At 36.0% G+C, this 25,441-nt stretch overlaps 1 protein-coding gene across 8 annotated transcripts in view; it reads left to right on the forward strand.

Moving 5' to 3' along the window:
• RBFOX1 (RNA binding fox-1 homolog 1) overlaps positions 1-25,441 on the forward strand; it is a 150,065-nt gene that overhangs the window by 122,128 nt on the left and 2,496 nt on the right. For 3 of the 8 annotated variants that reach the window (XM_067306677.1, XM_067306679.1, XM_067306680.1), the window contains one exon: positions 13,317-13,369. The exons of the other annotated variants lie outside the window; for them this stretch is intronic. In XM_067306677.1, the coding sequence (XP_067162778.1) occupies positions 13,317-13,369 (53 nt within the window). The remainder of the gene's footprint in view (positions 1-13,316; positions 13,370-25,441) is intronic. 8 annotated transcript variants of the gene reach the window in all.

Below are 25,441 nucleotides of genomic sequence, written 5' to 3' on the forward strand. Positions count from 1 at the left end.
GCCTACATATGTTCTTCACCATTCTGGAGCTTTGCCTCCCAAACTCTTTAAACAGATACTGTTTGGAAAGATAATTGTAATGATATGCAAAAGACACTAAATCAGATGTCAATAAAATGTCCATACAGCTTTTACTCAGCTTTCGTGTAATATGTTAAAAAGTATAAATAAAAAGTATAGTTGTTAGATTTCTATCCAAGTCTGAAGTAAGGAAAACTAGCAAAGTCATCAAATTTTATATTTATGACATAGAACAAGTCGAAGCATGGCAGTGGGGCGTATTGTCATTTTGTCATTGCATGTTCACTTGGTGTTGCTAGTATGTCTGTAATGCTGTATTGGATTGGACAGATCCATCACATAGCGCAGTGAATGGCTTGCTTGAATTAAGCCTATGGGCAGACTTATTCACATTGATTGGCTATTGGTTTTGTGTTTTATGATTTGATTATTGCATCTTTGATCAGAGTAAGCAAAATGTTCCTTTCTTGCATATTATCTTTGTCAGCAATATTAATGAAAGTGTATATGGTAGTGTAATGAAACAAAACCCCAATAACAGTGAATTAGCCCTGTCTGAAAGACAGTCTTTTCCCTTGTACTGCTTGCTAACCCTGTAACACTTAATAATGGTAATTGTGTGTTTGTATATGTATGGTTGTGTATTCATATATATACACACACACTCCCCATCCATCACCCACCCACAAACACACATACAGACACACATGCACATGCACACATATGTACAGAGGTATTTTGCTCTGAGATTAATTCTCTTTTTCTTAATGCAGTGTCTAATTTAAATCTTGCTATGAACAATGGAAAGATTCCCATTGACTTTTTGGTGTTTGGATTATATCCCTCATCACTGGAAGCTGACTAATTCCCCCCCCCCCTTTTTTTTAAAGCAAATAACAAAGCATATTCTGAAACATTTTAAACATAACATTTTGTAGTATAAAGTATATATATTTTTTCCCTATCAGTTTGTATTACATGTTCTGTGGTCATAGGATTTTGTACAAAATTTGAGACAGGAGATTTTGTCATATGGAAGTTGTGTATCTTCCAGATCTGAAGTCTTACTCCCTGTAAAATCCTGATATTCCAATATTTACATTTTTAACATATCTATATGGAGTCTTTATTTTTGTCAAAGTAGTACTGTCCACAGATATATAATTTAATAGTTTTTTCCAGTTCTCTTTGTGGAAGTAGTTGAGAGTAACACTTGACATTTGTAGTCCGATTATCCTAAAATAGAATACTAGAAACAGATTTGATTTAATTGAAAACATGCTCATTAAAGGATCAAAAAGCAGAGTGAAGAATAAAAATACATAAAACACAAAATGTGAACTTTTGTAGATCGTGGTGATTCATTGGATAATGTAGGCTTCAAGATCTTCTATTTTTATGAATAAAAATGAATGATACTATTATAGATTTATTCAGATTATGTTCTCTTATTGAGGATCTTACTAATGATATATACTAAAAATTAGGGTTTTGACAGCATATAAAACACCATAGCATCTTCAGTCAGAGTTTAATTTACCATTAAATAATTTCATAGAAAGATTAATATTTTAAACAGTAGTACTTCATTCATTTAATGATCACAGATTTAAGATTTAGGAGAAAGAGCTTCTATGCACAGTTCTGCTTCCTAAAGCAATTGGTTTGGGGGAGGAAAAAGAATAAGACACAGCAATATCTTCACTTCTCTACTTGCAGCTGGAACCTTCAAACCTTTCTGAAGTTTGCTATACAGGCTTAATGTAGAGAGCTGCAGAGAAGGTCAGGGGACTGAGCCTGATAAATAAGCAAGAATCATATAGCTAGTAGTGAGTACCTATCCTGAGCTACCCAAATTTTGAGAATCAAAGAGGCCAGTTGGCATCTTGACAGGTATAAAGATCATGTTTAGTTTTTATAACAGTGATAATGTAGCATATATACAATGACTTTCTGCTTCAAACATTTAGGTTTGGTCTGGTGATGTTTGATTGGTCTAGTTTATTCAGGTTATCCTATGTGGTAGCTAAAGCTTGTTTATTCCCTACTATTGTGAATAAAAATGAAATTGTTCACTTTACTGTTACAGAGAAGTAATAGATTCAGGCATTTGCCTATTAGGCTTGCGTGTCTTTATGTCTCTACCAAATCTGTGGCAAACTAGGTGATCAGTGGCATCATGCTAATATTTCATAATCCGTATTCATCATCCAGATCACAGTTCTGGGAAAGACTGGAGTAGATGACTCATGATACAGCCATAACAGTACATTTTAGCGAAGGGATTAGAAAACAATTTGGATGATTATGAATAAAGAGAATATAGTAAAAAAGAAAAAAGTCAAAGATAAATCAAATATATGAAGATAAAAAATACTATGAACAGGGAGTTTCATATAGAGCAATTTTAAAGGAGTTTCCTGAAATAAAAATGTATTGCATATAGTAATTTGTAATGATTGAGGCGTGTTTCACTCTAAAATATTGTAGAAATAACGCTTTTTGGGGAGACGCAGGGAGTCGCATTCCTGTAGTAAAACATGGCAAACAGTTACATTTAATAAAAATGTGATCTGCTAGTAGGTCTAGAAAGTTATGTTGTACACTTGATGTTTTAATGTATCCTTCTAATATTTGGTAGCATTAACATGTTTTTTGATATTTTGAGGACTTGATTCACCAGTGTGTGATATCAGTGTTGATGTAATATCCGTGTAACTATTAAAACGACTTCACTGGTTCAAAACTGAGGTAATACAGTAGTGAAAAGAGTTAGGGTTCCTTGCCCAGAATGGTGGTAAACATCTAGTATGAAACCTTTACCATGTCAGAGCTGGTATTCTTCATACGCTGGTTCTACTTCTTTTTCCTACAGTTTCCAGTCGTCTTTTCTGTAACATCAAGGCATATAATAAGAATCCCCATAGACAAGGAAACACTTGACTGTTCCTGTAAAATCTGGTTTGGCATCCATGCTGGAAATCATGAAGAAAAATTGGAGAGAGAAGGCAGGGGAAAGCTAAAGCCTAGACTTTCTTATCTGGCATCCCAAAATGCTCCAATTTTCAAAGATGCTGAGTACCTTTGCTACCAGCTCCTTCTTGAGTATAGTGGGAGCTGTTAAGTGCTTATTTTCAAAAAAAATCAGTGCATCTATTTTGACATTTACCTATCAACTTCAATATCCTTGCTTTCTTTTTGTTTAATACATCTAGCCTACATCAGGTTATAAAATGAGTTATAACTTGGGAGTTCCTTACTTTAAAATAAAAGTTCATAATAAATAAATGTGATTATAAATATATTTCTTGGATGCATTTTCTTCCATTTTAAAAAGAGGAAAAAGGATTTTTTAACATTCTAAAATAATTATCTTTTTAATATTTAATACTGGCTTCTTCACTATCAGAGGATGTTGAAAGAATGTGTAATTTTAAAATGTTTAAGTGTGTTGTATTCAGCAAACTGGATAAATACGGCGTTAGGGAGTTATTAAAACATTGATTCCTAATCCAGCAGACCAAAACTGTTACAGTCTGTTGGGTCAGTGCTTGTGCCTCTGACATGATAGACCATAACAGTTCCTTTGGACATGTCAGTGTCTAATTATACAGTTTTTAGTTTTCAGATCATTGACTCGATAGACCACAAAGAGGCAGATTAGAACAGCTATAAGTATTGTCAACCTAAGTGCTTTCACTGTGACTGCTTTAAAAGTAAGAAGGAATTAAAAGCATTGTGAAAGAGGCAAAGAGAAGACGAGTGAAATGTTACTAGTAACGTATGGAATGAGTTGGATATAGTCCGTGTGGATTTGCCACCACAAATTGTCACTACAGATGAAAAGTGTTTCAGGGAGGTGAGGAAGTATTAAAAGAACTCACTTAAAATAACTATGTAGGCAAAATTAATAAAGAAAGAGGAAATTAACAATCTTGCATTTTTTTACTGCAGCACCTCCCTTCTCAAAGAATTGCAAAGCAGTTGATTAGGTATTTAAATAGAAATTGTCTTCGCATACCTTTGAGTTTGTCAGTTGTATATATTCCTAATACTCTAGGGACACAGCTGTGGCAAATCAATAGTCAGTAAGAATACTGCACAGCAGGAATGGGAAAAGCAAGTTTACCCGTGTATTCTAAAGAATAACCTTTTGTGAAAATGCCCTTGGATCTTTCACATACATGCAGAAAAAAAGGTGGTCTTCATTTCAAATTTCGAATGAAAAGTATATCAACATCTAAACTCCGTTTGGCTGTTTGAATGAATCCTTAAATCAATCCTGCGAAGGTTTTCATACAAAGAGTGAAAAATATGCCTAAAATACAGTAATAACCAGAATTTCCAAACGCAATTGCTAGAACTTCAAAAATAGCCTGAAAGTAGCAGTCCCAAATCATACTGACATCGCTTTATGCTGCTGACACTCAGCACCTCTGAAAATTACTCATTTAGTTCTTCAAATGAGGATTTAGATTAAGTATGTAGAATTTGTTAATCATAGTAAAATGCCGATAATCTTAGAGCAGTTACACGACTGACATCAAGATGAATTCCGCTATTGATTTAGGAGTTGTTCAAAATGCCATCTATTAGTCTAGGTTTCACTTAAAAATCTTGAAGATCCATTTTAAAATCTTCTGTGTTCCTCTTGCAAATAAATATACATATTCATACCATGTATATCATATTAAGTAGTCCTTTTATAGTGTAAGGACTATCTGCCATTTATATTCTTTTGCATGTGGTCCTGCATATGTAGAGAAATTCCACTGATACAGCAGGTAAAATCAATTAAAACTGCATATTTGTAGGGCTTTGATTAAAAAAAAAAAAAGTAAAAATAAAAAAACAGAAAACAAAATGCACGTAGATTTAAAATATAGGTGAAAGGGCTATAGAAATCCACAGGTTGTGATTTAGGACATTGTCCACATTCTGGAAATATTCTAGAAGTAAATGTATTTTTGGGCAACAACTATACTGGGTTCTAAAATGCAGAGCCAATTTGCCAGATATAAATTTATTGAACAGTCTTCGGCCCTGGCAGAGGGGTAAGGGGAGGAGAGAGAAGGAGAGTTTATGTCCAAGGTGTTGACATGACGGAGTTGTAGCCACAGTGTATACGGCATGGGCTCCTTATCCTTTCCCCAGCACACTTCACAGCATTAATATTAGGCTATGCTACAAGGGTCTTTCTTCGTAGCATTTGGGCAGTTTTTTTAGTTACGTAGCTCAATAGAAGGGCTAAAAACAGGTTTTTCTCCATCTGCTGTGTGAATCTGACTTAAAAATGCAAATTATGAGAAAGCATCTTCTACTGGCCATTTTTCTCTAAGGTTTTTTTTTTTTTTTTTGTCTAAGTAACTGGAGTAATAAAGGCATATTCCACAGGGCTTGGGAATACACATCTCAGCTAGTGTCCAGAAGAGTTGGGTATTTTTTTCTTCTTGTATTTTTTCTTGACGTGTGTTTTTCACAAGTGCAAAACTGCTTTCTTGTATGCAAGTGAATTACTCCTGTTCGTGAAGTTGTGTGACTAGAGGTAGGAAAAACCTTAATGAGAAATACTTCTTGCCTTTTCTGTCTCCTGCTGTCTTTGGCAGTCTGTCATCGGTAAATCACACTGAAAACATCAACATGTTGAGCGCTAAGAGGACACAGATAATAGCAATGGAGAGGTGCTAATTTAATTGCCTAACCTGGCGATCAAATTAAGGGCTCGGTTAAGTGGCCTGACGCAGCACCTGGTGCCATCTGAGCCCCTCTAGGGGATTAGAGACACTCGCAGAGGCAGACGGGACCCCGGCCGAGGGGCGTCCTCCGCGGTGGCAGCCGCGGCCGAGCCCTGGGCTGGCTGCCCTTGTTCGGGCCCGCGAGGTGAGCGCTAGTGTTTGCTGTGAGGCAGCGTTTACAGAAGCAGCTACATTAATTTCCTTTGATGCAGGGTTTTACTCCATTCACCTTTGAGGCCTGCCTCAAAATGTCAGAAATTTCTGTTAAATGTCATTTAACAGAGTGGTAAGGAATGACGGAGGTGGGAGATGCGTTATTTTTTCACCCTGAAAGCAGAATATCTAGGTGAAAGCAAAATATCTCTATCTTCCTCTCTGTCTTGGTGTCAGTAGTAGTATTAGCTTGGACAAGCAGTTCCGTGGATGAAAATTGCCAGGCATGAGAGAGAGCAGTCTAAGACTAAAGGATTATTTTCCTAATGTACATCGGTCAACCAACTTACTGGTAGTGCTGTTGAAGCTTGATATCACTGAGTGAATAAACCATTCATTATTTTCTGTTTATAATTTCATTTTTACTTCATTTAATGTAATTTATGAGTATGACTGTATAGCTGTTTAGTTGTCTTTTAGCTGTTGTGATTCAGATGCTATGAGTATGATAATGTACTTGGATGTTACAGTAATGGGAATATAAAGCATTGTAATAGCAAAATCAGCCTTCTTACTATAGTTATTATACTAATAGCAACAAGTTTCAATTCTTTAATAGCCTTGTTATTGAGATTTGGTACATTGGAAGGAAGGGGTTGGAGAAGTCTTCATAAAATGATTTTAGAGAGAAACTCTGAAATTTTGTCCATGCTTGAATATTAAGGAAACTATTGGCCCAGCCAGCCATCAACTATGTTATAATTCACAATTAAAAAAAAAAAAACTCTTGGCAAAAAAGAGTCCTAGCAAAAACAATAAAGCCTGAAAGTTTAGAGCATGGGAAAAAAAATATTTTTAATAATATAATGGAGAAATGTGTAGATGTATCTCATATTACACTTACAGGCAAAATCATTGCTTCATTATATTTTTAGCACCAGATTCCTGGATAATACAATTTGGAATAGCTCCAGTGAAGTCAGTGCTTTCATTTAAGATGCATCAATTTTACCAGCTGAGGTTTTGATCCATGAAATCTAAATACTGACTGTGCCTGTAAATCACATGGTGCTCTTCACCAGAGAAAGTCAACTGATTACATATAATTTAAATCTTCCCACTGTAACGTCTGTACAGTACTGTGCTTGCTTTGGTCTTAATTTTCTCTGTTCTGTGGCTCTGCGCTGTTTTCAACAGTTGCTATATTTTAGGCAGGAGGATGCTGCACTTCTGTGGTAAGCAAAATGATTTAGTTTGTAAAGTTAGTAAGCGAAGTCCAAGAATTCTGGTGTATGAAACCTGATCACTGCATAGTTTAGGGGATTATGATTTCTTTTATATTTTAATTTTCCTAGAGTTAGAGTGATTATTTTTAGGGAAGTCCTGATTCCTTAAAATCCCGCTTGACCTCTGCTATGGCTTCTATTTTATGGAAGCTCGGTTTTGCCCAAAAGATGGCTTATAAACTTCCAGGAGTGCTGGGTTAAATTGTACGTGTGCCAAAATTTTGTTCTTAATCATGTGCTGTGTAAAACATAAATAGTGTTGAAAAGTCCGACTTTTAGGGAGAAGACAGGACACAGGCAACACTTGGTAATTTGTCCCCTGTGCCCTGCAAGCACAGCTTCTTCACCCACAGCAACCCAAATATGTAGACTTCCCAACACAGACATGGCTGAGAGTGCATTGGTACAGCTGAAAAATAGTCGAGCCAATGGCTATAGGAGGGAAAATATAGTAGTAGATGAATGCATTTTTAGGAATATATAGTAGCAGAGACAGCGAAAGAAGAGCACTTTTTTTCCCAGGTTGGAGAAACTGTATTCCAGCCTTTGGGGGGAGCACGCAGAAAAGTAGTCTGTCCTGGAAATAGGTTGGATTTGTGCTTGATGATGTTGAGGTCCCTCAAATCATGACAAGGAGTGTCTGAGACCCATTCTCTGAACTTTTCTCAGCTTCCCTTGAGGCAGGGATCTTTTTTAGCATATATTACCTCTACCCATATTTTCTGCTTCCCAATCCTCAGTTTTCCTACTAACAGCCAAACAGCCAAATCATGTACGTGTCAGCCAAGAGCAGCAGTTTGGTTTGTACTGCACCACCCATTCCCTGTTGGGCGCTTCAGCTCGTTCTGAGCTCCATTCTGCTTTTCTATGCCACTGGCTTTTAAACTAAACATAGTTTAACTTAAATTTAGAAACTGTGATAAAGTTGTATATATTTATGTGTAACGGAATATCAGAGCTTCATTAGTTGAGAAAACTTTTAGTTAGCTTTCCCAGTGAAGAGAAACTCCCTACTTTCTACACGTGGAGGAGCCTGAAGTTCCAGTACTGTGTCAAAGACAGCATGAAACCAGAACACCTCTGTCTATCTTGGAGCCATTTGACGTTCTGGTAGCTGAGCTCATTGGTGGAGCGTTTATGAGTCTGGGAAACACTAAGGGAATTTTGGAAAAGTTTCAAGGAAATTCATAAATGTTCTTTAAACAGCAATTCTGATTTAAAACTCTAACTTAATTTTTCCTGGAGAAGCACATAAAGTGCATGTAAAGTACATCTCACCTAATTGGAATATCAGGTGTCACAAACTTGGAACTAACTCTCAGGGTGTGTAGATTAAAAATGATTCCAAAAGACAGTTGAGACTGCTGAAACGTGTACAGAAAAGATTTCTGTAGAAATAAAAGATGAAAATATTACACAGTAATTACAAACTGCTGACATGGTTCTACTAAATATCACATATACAGCCTTACCTAAATTTAAATTCAGTAATCATACATAGCTTCTATATTAGGTCAGTGTGCTTTAAAATGAACATGTAAAAGTTTTTTTCTGTATAACTTCAGCACACTTACAGGTGACTTGTCAGAAGCAAGATCATAGGAGACAGCTATTCTTGAAAATGGGAGGATGTACCATTTTGGCAAGGGAGAGTACTGGCAAAATATATTTATGAAATGTCCTAGGCCTCTTAATTAACTTGTGGTACTATAACCATGCTGAAGAAGTTAGTCTATGGTAAGAAAACAATTTTTTGGACATCCCAGAGGCCTAATTTCTGTGTGTACATAACATCTAATTAAGTCATTTGTCATCAGTAGTATTTTTCACTAAGTAATGTCCATCATGAAAAACCTTAGTCAACCTTCATTTGAATTCCTATTCTTCACTTGCTTAAACTGTTTTGGTTTAATATGTTATTATCTAAGTGTTGTAAATCAGTGAGCTGGCTAAATTTAGAACAGGCTACTTTTAGAGAGCTGATAAAGTGAACCTGCAAATATTTTTTTTTGTCCTCTTTGACGTTCAGTGCTGCAGAGTATGCTTTTGGGTCTAGTCACTGCACTTTTCCTGCCCATCTCCTGCTGTCACATAAACTTTCAAAGGGTATTTGGATTTACAGTGCTAGCACCCTGCTCCATCTAAATATAAATTATTAGAAGAATAATGACTGACAACCACTGCTGAGGGTGTAAGCCCTAATGTAGCTAATCAAGGATCTTGTGATATAAGGTCATCTATAATAAAGTGCAGTACAGAAAAATTTATGTGGAACCCTGGCTTTTTTCCAAGCTACCCTGTGAAAAGGATGCTAAGACGTAAATGTTGGCAGGATTCCCTGGTCAAAGACTCTTCTAGAGCTGTTCCCCATTCTGCCGCACATGGAATTGGTCTAGGACACAGGTAGCAAGGAGGAAAGAGTGAAGGTATTCACATGTGGGGTTTCTTCACGGAAGTGGTTCTGTATCTTAAAAAGCCACAGTGAAAATAAGGCTTGGACTCTAGTGATTAAAAAAAAATTTTGTTTTAATTCATTTTAATGCTATAGTATGGGCTGTTTTCACCAAACTAACAGCATCAAGGAGGGAGAGAAAGCATCTAATGTTTTGGATATGGAGAAGACCTTCTGGGCAGAAATAGCAGTTGCTAAAACTGATGTAGAGGTTTATGTCATGAGGCTCTGGGGCTTTTATGCAGCACTTGTGAAGAGTCTGGCAGGGTGTTAGGGGAAATAGGGCATAAGAAATCACAGCGCTGTTGAGCCTTTTTGAAAATTGGGGTGATGCAGACCCAATAACTACCACAAAGTATAAAAGAGCATCAAAATCACTTAATATTACTTTTGCTCTCCTCTCCCTCTGTTTCTGTCCTAATTTAGGAAATAATCTGTATGTTTGAATATTCCTTCTTCTTTTTTTTTTTTTTTTTAACTTTAAAAATATCTTTATTACCATACCAGTAAAATTCTGTGCCATCTTTCAATTTACTAGTAGAAATAGGAAGCAGATCTATGGGATTAGGAGAGAGAAGCCTATGCAGCAGTGTTTGCCCTTGGGAAATAGCTGCTGAGGTGGAACCAAGCCGTTGGGAGCCCCACAAGTCCACTGTCCTGACCCACGCATCTGGGTTTGCCCCAGAGAGCTCAGGCTGCCAGAGGCTCCTGCTCCAGCACTTACAGGGACTGTATGTGTCCCGGGCTGTAAATATTGGGCAAGTTGAATATATCCAACTGTGCATTCAGATCAATACATTTATCATGTTACTCTTTCAGTTAGCCTTTCTGTTTATCTCCCACACAAATAGTAAGAGCTTTTAAAATTTTATTTAAATAAAATTCTCTGGATTTTAATTACATGTTCTTTTTCACCTGAAATCTCAAACAATGAGCAGTAAAGATTTAATCCTATGTTTTAATTGATAATACACAAATTTAATTGATTGAAACAATTCTTTGTCTCTTTTTGCATAGTAAAGTTGGGGTTCACTTACATTTCTGGTACCCTATTAAACCACTAAAAAGTTCGTTTAATGCAATGTAAAAGTGATGATGAACATGAAAACAACCTAAAATGCATTGTGAAGTTCCAGCTTACTTTACCTGTGAGATTTTTAAACCCAGCACACTCAATGCACTTAGCTATTAAAATTGATCTTTAAAGCTAGTATGCTCAATGCACTTAGCTGTTAAAATTGATCTTTAAAGGGAACAATCCTACATTTGCAAAGGACTGAGTTAGATTAGCTGGCCTTTTCCGGGTCTCCTTTTCATGTACTTTAAGAATAATAGTATGTATATATATGCACTACGGTGCCAGCTGAACTCAGTAGGACGCCTTCCGTAAATTATGGGATTGGCCACACTAAGGAATGCTTTCTTTGGACAGCAGGTGAGATGTATAGCAACACCTCTGATTATCAGTTCTCCCTCTGGGGCTGTGTAAGTAATAGTATGGAATTCAAGTAAATAAAAATCAGTCACTATAAAACATTAAAGCCATCAAACTACCAAACAAGTGCTTGGAATCGTTATCAAGAGTACCTAATTAGTCATAATAAATTGAACTGGCTCATTGAGCTCCAGCATCTAGACTTACTGTCCATTAAAGAATTAATATATTATCATTTTAATTCGCAGAATTGCTATCCTGAACAATAAGTACCTTTTCCCTTACTTTTCAGATTGATTTATGGAGTTGTGAAATAAATTTTGCAAAACCAAAAAATAAGGAAAATAGTATCTTCCTATGTAAATCAAAGCTATATATCAAGGAATGTTTATGGTAGGTTTTTTCAGTAGGTATCACTTTGGGTTAAGTTTTTTGACATTAATTTTCTACCATTAATTAGTAGAGAGGGGTGGTTTAAAAAAAAAAAAGTGAGATTTTAGAGCAGTTTCAGTAACGTGTGGTGGGAAATGTTCCAAAAAAAGACAAATACAAGTTAGTGTTCTGAGGTCTTCCTGTAAGTAGGCCTTCCTATTATCACAAAAATTGGTAGTAAGAGAGGTGGTGTGAGTAAATGTAGTGACTAACTGTACTACCTATGAAATATAGAATAGCTTTGTATTTATAGTGCTAAACTCCTACCCCTTCAGTTTGTTTTAATTTATAACCCTTCAGTTTTTTAAATTCATCTTAGCATTGTGTGCAAGATAAATATCATTAGTTTGTTAAATTGCTGCAGTTGACAAAATAAAGAACAAAATTACCAATCTGTACATCCAATTGAGAATAGGAGAATTAGATGAAAACAAAAATACATTTTGGTCACTAAGTCCACTCATAGTAAAATGCAGGTGTTAAAATTTCTGAGATAGGGCAGAGGCAATAATAAGCTAATTCTGCTTTTGATTTTAACCAAATCCTGTCCCTGTTCTATGGATCACAGATTCCTTTATAATTTTTTTCCTTCCCTCCACCCCCAGAATGTGAACTTTTAAATAACAAGGTTCACAGATTTTTAACAAGAATTTAAAATATCTTTAGTGTATTGCAGGTAAAGTAATAGAAATAGAAATGTTTGCTCCTGAACTAAATAGTTTTCAGTAGGAGCTTCAGAGTACTTTGTGCTTGACAGGGCTTTGATCACCCTGCAGAACTGACTTCTCCAGGTAGGCCTTAGTGCAAACTAGACCTAACTCCTTTTCTGTAGACTCTTGCATTAAAGCTGTGCACAACCTAAAGATGCTGTTTTTCACCTTGCTTAGCAGTGCAGGCTGGAGGAGCTGCCTGCAATTTGGAGTAAAACAGCACCTAAGTGTTAAAGCTTCAGGCAGGCTCTTCATTAATCCTGCACAACACAGACATCATCCAAGAAGCCGATGTATGTGCATATAAAGGAAGAATTCGATGTTAATTCTCAAACATGGTTTTCACTAACCCAAATCCTGTTTGTTTTGTCTTCAGAAATTACAAATCAGGGTTTGTGCCATAATGGAGCTTTCTGCATTTTGAAATACTAGTATATTTAGCATTTCTCTTTTTATATTACCTGTGGAAAAAAGAATTTTGCAAGAGAAGGTTTATATCAAATTACTGATTTCTCTAGCTTATTATCCTAAGATTCTGCAAAAAACTTTTGCGTGTATTTGGATGACAGTATATGATAATATACTGTGTCATAATTTTTTATAAATAGCAGAAAATTAATTTGCTGTTTGAAAACATATTAGAAATATAAAAAGTATTTTACTTTCAATATCCTCCTTTAAGTTGTACTAAGTAAATTGCAATTTTTTTCAAAAATACAGGTTTTTTATATACTTTGCATTAGTACCCTTTAGTATCTATATCAATATAAATACCATTTGATTTTTTTATTAGTCTTTATAGATATATTTTAGCATGACATATCTGTAACACTAAACATGAAGCTTCCAATGCAAGAGTTTGTACATAGTCCATATCCAAATGTCACCATTATTTCATTTAAAAGATCCCAGCATGTCTACCTCATGATCCTTATAAACTCTGTAGTACTGAAGTACGTCAACACTTTTTCTTGCTACATTCATTAAAAATAAGCACCCTTACCCTACCCCATCTGTAAACATCAAGTCAATTGGCAGCTAGCACATTTCCCAGTCAGCAAGCAGTATTGTGAATTTTATCTTCTCTTGCAGAAATCAATTCGTCTTCGTTGCAGCAGATGAAATTTCTTGTAACACCTCTGCAGGTAACAATCATTGATACTTCTTGATGCATCCATCCAGGTCTCAATATCCTTTTTCACATGCTGCATTTAATCGTAAGAGAAAGCATAGGAAAGTCCATAATATAAATCTTTGGAATAGTTTCATTAATTTATAGCTTGAGCCTTTAGATTCTGCCATATAAAAGACTTCAGGTTATTTTGCTGACTTTGGTGTTTTATTTCCAGTTTAAATATTACATGGCCTAGAAAAGTAAGGATATGTTAAACCTAATAAAAACTTACTGTGCAGTACAATCACGATTGTAACTTTGAAAAGCCAAAGCACTAATGAACTAATGAAAAGAATAAAGGCTTAGATGTATGTAGGACATTGTAAGTGCTATAGATTTAATGATTTTTTTTCCAACTCTTTGGGGGCAAATATTGCCCACAAGGGTACTGCAGACCCTAAAGCACTCACAAAGTCTATCCTATGGATAAGATAGTGGGAAAGAGGGTCTATGTATTCAGAGGATCACCCTCTAGTAAGTAAAAAGTCTTAGCTGTTTTGCTGCTGTACTATCGTGTTGTAAACCCTGGGTACAGAAGAATGTTTTTATATGGTATTTATTAATGGTGATTTATAAGTATATTGAATATTTCAAGGGATTTTCTGTCTTTTAAACATAATAGTTTGAACAATCTTAGCCTTAATTCAGGTAAGGATGATACTTGATGCTACATAAGAAATCAGAAGCCAAAATAAATAGTAACAGTGCTGGGCCATATTCTGCCAAGAATGTTATGCAAAATAACAGCTGAGTTTGTGGGAGCTGTGTATATTGAAGGATGAAAGGATATATAGTCTGACACAAAATGTTGGTATTAAGAAGCACTTATTTATGGAAAGTTTTATATTGGGTGGAATAAATGAGAGTTGAAGAGTTTGCTCTTTATGCCATAGTAAACTACATAGAAACAAGTAAAGAACGTATATTTATGAAAAAGAAGACAATAGTTAAAGCCGAAATATGCTAAAATTGTAATAGTCTGTATGCTAGCCATAGTGTTTTTGGAGGTAATCTGAAAAGTTCTTCTGTTACAAAACCTGATTTAACATAACTTTTTCAGAGCCCTAAATAAGTAACAGAATACATTTTGAGAAGACAACATATGACTCTTTCTTGATCTCACTAGACTTGGATTTTGGCATTCATTATTTCAACTGTGCCTAAAAAGAGAGTATGTCTTCCTTCCTCTTCCTGCTCTGCTCTGGATTATAGTGAGCCATGGTAGGGAGACTACTGACTTATAAATCTAGGCCTTGTTAAGTAAGTATAAAGAAACTGATTTTAGTAAAATTTTTAACTTATGAATTCTAGAGATAGACATGGGGTCTGCAATATTTTTCTTGTCCTGAAAACAGTTTCCTGTTCTGCAGAGTTAACCCTTCTAAATGATTATTTCTGTAATAAAGACATTTCTTTTCTTCAGGACAGGCAGAATTTAAGTGTCCAGGACTGTATACCTATTCCATATAGCACTACTTTGGCATTCCAGTCAAAAATATAGCACTCTCGTTTATCAGTAAATTCAGTGAACTTCACACAGAAGAAAACAGATCTCTGTGTGTGTTCATTAAAACATTTCAGTTTACGATTAGGTTACCTCTGTTGAACTGGTTCAGTAGTAAAGTATCTTTGGTTAGGTTTCATACGGCTTTCAACCGTATGATAAAGATATCAATAACAGGTGACTGTAGGTGCCTTTTTTGTTACATGATCTAAAGGAGCAAGCTAATGAAAGCCTGCATCTTATGTTCCTTTTATATCCAAATTTTTAGTCGTAGAATTAAAAGGACTTTTGGCTGTATAAAAAAATTCACACTCTGGCCTATATTCCCATGTGCTACAAGTTGCCAAAGTTATGTTTAGTCTATCAAATCAGTAAGTTGACTTTTCAACTAATTTGTTAACTGATATTTTGTGTTTTAATTCAAGCTGTGTATCTGTGTGTGAATCTATGTTTATCTATACACACACTTAAACTCCTTCCTGTGGTGTTTCAGATGCATGCAAAACACCTACAATACAATTTTATATGCTAGTAATGCTCCTAAACTCCATTACGCTGATTCAAGTGTGTTTGTAAGACTGGTATAAGATGCAGTTACTGATAATATATGATATTCTCTATGTTTGAAATGTGAGTGTATCGTTTTCTTGTAAAGAATGTGTGTGATTCTGTGGTTTCAAATACTAATATAACAAATCAACTTTTGGTTTAGCATCAAATGGAAATAGGAGGGTTTGGGTGGTTCTGCTGGTAATATTCACTCGTTTCTTCCTAATGCACTGCCATTCCTGCCAGAAGATACTTAACCCTCAGCTGCATGACATTTTGGGGGGGATTTGGGAATTAGATTATCCTGAAGAAATGAATATGTGTTAATGAATGGATTGCGAGTGCATATACGCATTTGTATTTATGTATGTGCATCCATTCTTGTGTGCACATTATATAAAGAAAGCATATGCCAGTATCTGACAGAGGGATCCTTCCATGGAAATTTGAAAATGTTTTGCTCTTGACTGAATTCAGTGCATTCTGAGGCTAAAAATAATTACTCTTCAGAAAAAAAGTTATGTGCTTCTGGGCTAGATCTGTTCTGGCAGGCATGATTAAACAGTATATAAAGAGAGCTGAACTAGAACAGAGGTAGGGAAATTATCTGAAACCTCGTTTCAGTTTGATGCTGGAATTTTAACAAGGATCTCTGAAGAATTTCCTCTAGCACATCTCTGACGATGGTTTTATTAGGAGGGAATTCATCCTGAGGTTTCTGGCTGGTGGGGGCGATTGGCATCTTGCCACATCAGGCTCCTTGTAAGTTGAAATGAGATCCAGAATTTCCAGTTTATTTATTACATATAAATACAGGACAGTATTTATTTTGTATCTTTAGCATTTTTAATGCATTTTTCAAATCAGAGCGTAATATATATTTTCTTTTAGGTCTTGTAAGATCAAAATGTATAGCTCTTAAAGAAAGGATTATTTTCTGGTATCTTTTCCAAGTGCATTAGGATGTACCTACATATTACATTTTATGATTTTTGTGTTATAAATGGGACAGGATCATTATTCCAGATTTATACTACTCTTATTTTCTTTCTCCAGTTTTTAACTGTTATCCAACTGCCATCTAGGAACAGAAAAATCCGGTGGGGTTTCATGCCTGGTATTATTTCTTTCCCCTCCCCTCCCAGCATATAGGTTTATGATTTAGGGATAAAAGAGAGACAGGCAAGTGTACAATATAAACTTGAATTTGGAATGAAGTGTGGTGGAAGTAGATATAACATCTATCCAATTGTGACTGCATTTATTTACATTTTTGAGCAGAATCATCCCCAGGAGGCGGGATTGTGTGTGTGTGAAAGAAATTAGAGAGCTTTAGAAGTTGACAGTCCTAGATTAAGTTACTGACCACCATTTGGTGAAAGATATGGTTTCCAAAACAGATTAAACATTCTGAAAGGTTTAATCTTCAACTCTAGGAAAAACATATCATAAAAACAGGCAAACTAAGGAAGCAAATATTGGAGCTTGTAGTATCAAAATGGTTTGAACAGAATATTTGCAATTTTTGATCAGGGCAATTGCACAAATCATTGCAATTTCCCTGTGTGCCATCGTTAACCTATCAACTCTAACACTACCGCAAATTTAATTCATGAAACAATAGTAAGATACGGAGATACTTATTTAAAAGCAAATTAATATTGGATAAAGTGCCTAGGGTGGTAAGATGCCTGATGTGGTCTACCTCTACAGTGGTACATAAGTAATTGTATCTAGTCAAATTTTGCCATACATGCTTGCATACATCTCATTGACTTATTCAGGTGTCTGGTATGAGACCCTGATCAGATTACACTCTTTGAAAGGAATTTCCAAGAAGTACATATAATCCAAACTGCTTTAGAAAAATGCTGTTTCAGAGCTATTTCCATCAGCCTTTTTGAATTACAGTGTAAAGACATATGTTCAGTTGTGAGAGGTTCTTTCATTTTAGTACTGCTGCCTGTGGGTTTGACTTTATTTCATGGAGCTATTTGGCTGGGAAAATAACCATTTTCTACAAGATGCTTTTATTATTGCATTATGCTCTTTCACTAATCAGATAAAATCAAAGATGAAGATGAAGGAGCATCTGTAAGGTCTTTGTGCTAATATTTATTTAAGCCTGTACTGCTTTTTCCTGTGAAAAATAGCAGATACTGAAGTTTTTGCACTGGAAAGACTAGGAAATGTTGTACTAATGCACATTATTAAACGTCTTCAATAAATTCAAGTGTCCTTTGTGTTGGCAGTTTACACTTCCTTTTACTGCAGCTGTAAATAGTTGTGCATAGCTTGTATGGAACTGTATTTGTTACTGCTTTAACTGCTATTAGTAGTTGCATGGTAAGATGTTCAACCACTGGATCAGCTGATAAAAATCAGTAAACACTTTGATCATCCTCTGTTCTTCTTTTGTGAAGTTTGATTAATTCTTTCTCACCCAGTGAAAACACTGGCAGCCCTTTTTGGCATCTCTGTCATTATCTCTTTGACAGCTTGCCTTCCTTGTGCTTACAGTTCTAGGTCAGTTCGCATGGCTAGTCAAATGTGACAACATGACAAGATTAAGTAAAGCTGAGGTGCTGTGATTTGTAAATGGAGAATTTGCAATGTGAAGCTACTTTGATAACAGAAATAGTGAATAATCTGTGTTTGCCCTCAACAAGTGCGTACAAGCACGTGTGCATCTTCTGTACTCTGTTTTTTTTAATGAAGCAACTGGACATTTTTCTCTGATAGAATGAAAATAGTACACCTGAAAGGTAGTCTGTGGGGGGGGGGGGGGGGTGTATGATTGTGTACAAGCACATGAATTATTAAAAAACAAATTTTAATATCTTGAGATTATCCTATTACATTTAAAACATTAAACAAAAAGGGATATTATTGTGTACTACAGACCTTTACATACAAGCACAAGAGACTAAATGTAATATGCAAAGTACACAGTATATTTGTTATTGAACTAGATGAGAATTTATTCAAGCGTTGTTGCCCCAAAATGTAATAGTAATACTTAATAGGAAAATGCTTTACAAATTAAAGAAATATTTATTTTTCATTGAAATACAAGTATTTTTTAGATGCCACCTGATATCAAGCTGCAGTTTTCCCCAGTGGTTTATTATTATTATCATTGTTGTTGTTATTATTTTGGTATGTAGATAAAATCTAACTTTCTGGTGTAGAAATTGAACACAAAAATGTTGCTAGCAAGCAATTATATTAGCTTTTTAACCAGACATCAAGTGAAATCCCCGCACTTGTGGGAAGGCTACCTTTGACCATGAGCAAACCCAAGCAGCCGAGAGTGAACGCTGGAGAGAGAGTTTCCGAGCCGGGTCTGTCCCTGGCACTGCTCCCCAGCGCTGAGTCAGCACCAGCTCGGGAGGGCAATTGCCTGTGCTGCAGTTTGTAGCGCTTTTATATTTCTGCAAATCAGCCAATACCTGTCATATTTAATTAAATATGTTTAACAAGGTGGCAGCTCAACTTTGGATGGCTGTAAACATGTGACAAAGTTAAAAAGGAGCCACAGGCTGGAATACAGGAATAAAAATCAAGCCCAGGTCTGAATGCCAATGACTGAAATTCCTGCAAAACACGCCCATCCGTTAGCAAGTAAAGCTCTGTCGGCCAAATGCAGATGTGACGTAAAGAAGTAAATAGTCCAGAATTTGGAATTCTTCTCTGGGTACAGAAAATTCTGAATAGGCTTATTATGATTGCTTAAGTTTCAGCCTGAAGGTAAAAGTATAGACTGCTTTTTATTATTTCCTCAATGACATATTTGTGACTATCCCTTCATGGAAATCTTTTATTACTGCCCTATTCATATGATAGACTATGGTCAAGTTTCTTGGGCTCTGTGAAAACCTAGAAATATTAATGCTATGCTAACAGGAAATCCCTCCTGACCTTCAAAATATATAGGAGTTCAGCACTGCCGTATACCTTGAAATTTCACTATTTGATTGCACTATATCTGTCTATACTATATCTTCCCAAGTCATTTTCTCCTCCCCGTCACAAATCTGTAAACCATTATCAGTAGTAAAAGAGGAAAATGATATGCAAAGGAATATTTTATGCTCTTCCCTTGTAGAATGATCTTAGTATTTGATATTGTGCCTTTAAAACTTTGCATTTTAGCGTTCTTAACCTTTACAATCAAGGAAAATGACTGGGAAGTATTTTTATGAGCTGCTCTCAGTCTTTTTACTCACTCTTAAGTAAAGACTTATGGTAGGCTCCATTCCGGATTCCCTTCTGAGATATTTAGAGACTTGTTGCTAACTTAGCTGACTGAAATGCCTGAAATATTAATATCCCAGATTAATTGAAAAGGTTTAATTGCACATGCCTTGTTGTGAGGTTGGGCACCATCCGCAGATACCACCCTTCTGTAGTCAAGATACTGAAGCGGAAGGACGGCCACCGCTGTAGAGTGTTGACGGACTGGCAGCGAGGTTGGGATGCTGCCCAGCCATGCGGTGGGCGACAGTGGGCCTCCGAAGGTTGCTGCTGGTCCTTGGTGTCATCACGGTCATGTGCCCAAGAGCAAGTCCTAGATGGCCAGTTACTGCAGTCATTTGTCTGGATAAGGCCAGATTGCCAGTGCTTTCCTAGCGTTCCTTCCCATTCTTCACTAAAATCTTCACCTTTTCTTAAAAAAATAAAAATAAAAAGATTTATTGCAATTCTGCATGAAGATCAGACATAAAAGATTTGGATTGCCTTTTCCATGTCACCTGTGAACAGCAAGAGGCGCATCCTGCTAGAGCGCCCATTTCCTGGGTGAACAGTTAGGGTCTGAATACCAAACTGCTCTTCATTACGTTCCGTTTTCTGTCACCTAGCCAAGTCTGACTCATTCGGTTGCTTCTTCGTGAAGTTTGGTAGTAATAATAGTCAATAAAATAATTTCAGTAATTGAAAATTATTCTAGTTGAGGACTCGACACGTACAGGTTTGAAGAAGCGGTAATTTTAAAATTTAATTGTTCAGTTATAATCAAAAATAGTAAGGAACGGATTATATTGGGGAAAAGTTAGAAATAAGAGCTTCCTAGTGATATATACAGTTTGCTTCTAATGTGGCAAATAGCAGGCGATTAGAACATAGAATTATGTTGTTATATTATTTTCCATTTTAATTTTACTTGACCACTAGCTGGGGTACTACCAAATTTTTAACTTTTTTTAATATATTTCTTAAAAACAGATTCCTCATTTTCTATAATTCTTCCAGCAATACCTAGACTTTAAAAATGGGGGGAAATGATAATGATCAGAAAGATACAAGCATTAGATTACTAAATAAATTCATGTTTAAAATTCTCATTTTATACTTCTCAAATCACTTGAGGAAAATTTCTTTCATATTCTGTACTATGAATTTTCCCTTATTTTTGTTATTGTTAAACCTTATAGTACATATGTTATTAAGCAGTTTCCAAATGTCTCCAGTGAGTATTAGAGCTCCACTGACTGTCCTAGATGTATATGGAAATATAGCCACATTACCAAAGAATTTAAATCCTATTTTTAGAAATTTCAGCAATAGCTACCACAGGTGATTTAGAGAGAGAGAGAGAGAGAGATTCAGTTTAAAAGGCCTTACTAAAACAAGTATCTTGCAACCAATTACCATTTTTAATTCTCTTTTCTGTTTCCACAGTGGACAACAAATTATCCTTTTGCCTAGTGTTTAAGCACTTCCAAACCCTGTACTGAAAAAAATCATTGAATAAATTGAAACTTAGCCTGAGTAAAGATGAGCGTATCAACATTTCAGCATTGAGCTATTGGTGAATAGTTTGCAGCTACATTTAGAGACGTTAGCATTGCTACGCTGAATTTTTCCTAAACATTTCCCAATGTGCTGGTCCGGCTATTTAGCAGTAAGTGAGTGCAAGTATGGTAACAAAACACTAGTGAACATTTTGTATATCTGTATATGTATATCTGTATATTTGTATATCTTTATACCTGTTCCAGACAAAGTGAAAAAAATGCTAGAACTTACCTTGTTCTCATTACTGGGGCATCACACATTGCTCATCAGATGTGTTTTTGAGACAAGAATTTGTGAGTTCACATATAGGCATTGAAAAATTGATTTAATATTCTGTAAAATACACAAATAGTCACATTGACCATTAATTTATTCAAAATACTTTGCCATTTGTATGTCCTAAATTTGAGTAAATTGTTTATCTAGGGTGATCATTTCCAGTGTAAATGGTCACAAAATGCTTAAATGCTACCAATTTTAATGAGAAATTAGCGTGCTGGCATAATACTAAGTGACTGCACTAGCTTACTGATTTTCAGTGTGGCAATCTAGTTTAAATCCTTCCTGCTATTTTCAGAATGGAAAGCAGAATCTATTCTGCTAACCTTGTGAGCTTCTAAATTTTGTGTCATGCAAGGGCGTGTTTAAAAATTAGCATTTAAAAAGAAACCTACTTGCTTTAAGTTTAAGCTGACACTGTTCCTTTCCTCTGTGGAAATGAAATTTATTAATCATAATAAACCCATCATATTCTGAAGGTAGAGGTCACCCTGAGGAGAAAAAAAAGTCTATTCATCACAGGAATTTCAATGCATTTTTTCCCAGATAATATCTGAGCATGGATTCTCTCCCCTTTGGAAATACATTCTCCCGTGGTTGTACCTATGTACATTAAGTGTATCTAGCAGGTTGCAAGAATGCGAATTTTGCAATTTAATTGTATACTCTTTCTTTTACCGTAGATTTGGAAGAAAGCTTTTTATGTTTTGTATTATTTTATGTTTACATTGCACACATTTGTCCAGGTGGGATTCCAAGCCTGTAAAAGAACAAATTAGGAGTATTTCTTATTTTAACAAGAATATGAGCATTGCTAATTCTAAAAAATCAATTTATATTAATATTACAATACAAACTTCATTATTGTCTTAATAGAAATATAAAACATTCTGTTCTAAGGAGCACTGATTTGCTTAGGTGATAGTTTTCATGTTAGGATTACTTCACCGCTCTTTCATTTCAAGGGAGAAACATCAGTTTATACAGTAGGATGAAAAAACTTGATATAAACCACTGGCAGTAAGTTCTCTCTGCTTTGGCAAAGGAGTAATAAAAAATGTACTTGGAAGTAAATACTGTGTTGCAACAGTCATCTTTTCCCTGTTTTGAAATTGCTTAATGTGTTGTATTTATGCATATTTTCCTCTTAGCTCTCCAGATTTCTGTAAAATATAACACTGTTAGCGACATGTTTTGTTACATCGGTGTTACAGCCATGCTTGTCACTTCAGTAGTTCAGTTAAATATCCCACTAATTTAATAAAGCCTGGGCACTACATATCTGGGCTTGTTCCTTCCTACTTACAAGTGGCCCGTGCATTTATGGCCACTTACTCCCTCGCCACGGTTGACCCACCACGTTGCTGATTTTGTGGGGTGCTGTTATCTGGCCAGTGATGCCGCAGGAATGGGATGTGGTGTGGCGTCAAAACGCAGCCCTGCGACAGGAGACGGATCAGTGCGACCAAACTGGCGCGGAAGCTCCCCGCGGAAGCCCCAGTGCAGCTAGCGGTCTGCGCTGGACCAAAACTAAGGTCATTCTCACAGATTTAAACTTGCAGTCCTTGCTCAGTATTGCAGTGCTGCTGGTTAATCCAAAAATCAGCACATTTGAAAATAAACCAATTCCTGTTTCTTTCAAAATAATAGATGTGACATTAAAGAATGTATAATGATAGTACATATAAGTCACCCTCCATGTTACTAGGAATATGAAGGAATTTATAGTGTTGGAAACTAGTCTAACTTTAAATTAATCATTTTGCCTTTTTTGGTGTTTTCTTACTGTTTGAATGAGATTTGGCTTGAGGGAACTTAAAATTATAATGATGTTTAAAATGGGTTCTCAGACCTTGAAAGTGGGCACACAGAGAAAAATAAGGTGCCTTTTTCACTTGAATGTGGATGAGCAAGGCAGACAAGATTCTATTGTGGCTACTATCAAAGCTAAGTATTTTAAACCTCCCACTATTGTAATGCTTGCATGCTAATGTGGAGGTTACTGAGATATGGTTTGTGGAAGTTCTTCTAACCAGAGAGGCTCCGGTGTGGCATCACAGTCGGACTTTTCTGCCTTCTCAACTCAAAGGGTCACCAAGAGGCATTTACCAAAGATAGGTTCATCTGAGCAATTTTTCCTTCCTGTTTTTCTCAGTGGGAACTGCCTGGTTACTCTGCTGTTACCTGCCTCAAATAATTTCCAAAGACAGGTATTCATGGATATGAAGTGTTTAAATGGAACTGATATACAAATTTAATTCTTTGCTCACCACTATATCTGGTGCAAAAGAGGAATTAATGTGTTTTATACAGATTCTCTATACATGTTTTCTTGAGTCTAACTTTAAGACCTTGAGATTAAGATAACTGCCCACCATTCTTCTTCCCCTGGATATTCATGTATCTGTTCTATAGCTATCAGGCCTTCTTTGCCCAGATCTAAATCTTTGGGATAAGAAATACAGCCTACATTCTTGAACTTCTGGTACTTTCATGACTTTAATAGATTAATTCCTTTTTATATATTATTCTTTAATAGAAAGTTTAATGTACTGAGGTAGCACAACTAAAGGCATTCATCCACTGTTGTGACACTTCGTAGTGCAACATCCAGAATTTGTCGTAGACTACTTTACAGGAACATAAGCTACACTTGGCATTTGCACAAGATTTCCATTAAAAGTAATAGGAAGTCTGCCCATGGAAATTAAGACAGTATTTGGATTGGGAATCATAAAGATTTAAAGATAGTAGATGCTACAATATAGTTAATGTAGTAACATTTTTTGCATTTTAATACTAATCTAACATTTCATGGGAACATTCAATTTTAAACCCTTAAGTCTGGGATGGGGGAAAGGAGAGAAGCTGCTCATTTTATGTACTCCAGACCATGGTGGCCAGGAGGGTTCAGGCAGGCCTGTTTTTCAGAATAAGCTAGTCCAGAGACCTCCCGGTGACGTGAGCTGGGGCTGCAAGCGTTCAAGAACCAAGCCAAAACATGCTAGCATGAAAACGTGACTCTCAACATTACTCAACATTGTGAAAACAGGAGGCAAACTTGTGTTTGGAAAAATTTTGATTCGTCTTGATAACCAGTATAAAAAGTTCAGCATTAAAGCAAGCGGGATCACAGCTCGGGACAGCACTGTGTTGCTGTAGAAAATGACCTCCTCACAGTACTCTCCTACCAGCCAACTTACCCTTTGAAGATTGTACTGGTTGAAGTTTCTTCTACCTTTTTCATCAAGATGTGTGTTTATATCTTTGTGAAAAGGGAAGAGGGTATAACCTCTGCAAATCTATGACCCTGAGCTTTGCCACAGAGTAAGAGGCATTTATGTAGCATCCCTGCCTTTTCAGTGCTGTAGCCTCTTGCTTTTAGATAGCATGGTTGTCCCAGAAAGTGGTTTACTAGGATTTCTGTACACAATGAATCCCTCGTACGCTTGCGAACGTTGGTTCAGTGGACTGGAAAATAAAGACTCTCTTGTCTACAGCACTTCATGCTCCTTCCTTGCAGATTTGACTGGGTGGATGGGAACGTCTAGTTCAGATAGTTTGAACCTTCTTCCCATTCCTTTGGTGAATGCTATAGGACTGACTATGCCATGGAAACATTACTTTCTCAGTTTTCCCTCAACTGATTATTTAGGATTATTTAATGAGATTCCACTTGTGGAGGAGCAAATGCATGATTTAAAATAGGACAACTGTCCAGTTTTCAAAACCAGTAAGTCTGGTTTTTTATCTGGAAACTAAGATAGTTATAAAGAAGGAGGTCAGTCTGGGATTACTGTCCACATAAAGTTAAAAGTACTGTTTTTATGGAGAGATACCAAGAGTGTTATTAAAACTTATTTTGGGTAGTACACTAGCCCTTGTATGCAAGACACCGCAATGGTTTCAAGA

This window comes from Apteryx mantelli, chromosome 16, assembly GCF_036417845.1.
Source record: "Apteryx mantelli isolate bAptMan1 chromosome 16, bAptMan1.hap1, whole genome shotgun sequence".
In the NCBI taxonomy this organism is placed as follows: domain Eukaryota; kingdom Metazoa; phylum Chordata; class Aves; order Apterygiformes; family Apterygidae; genus Apteryx; species Apteryx mantelli.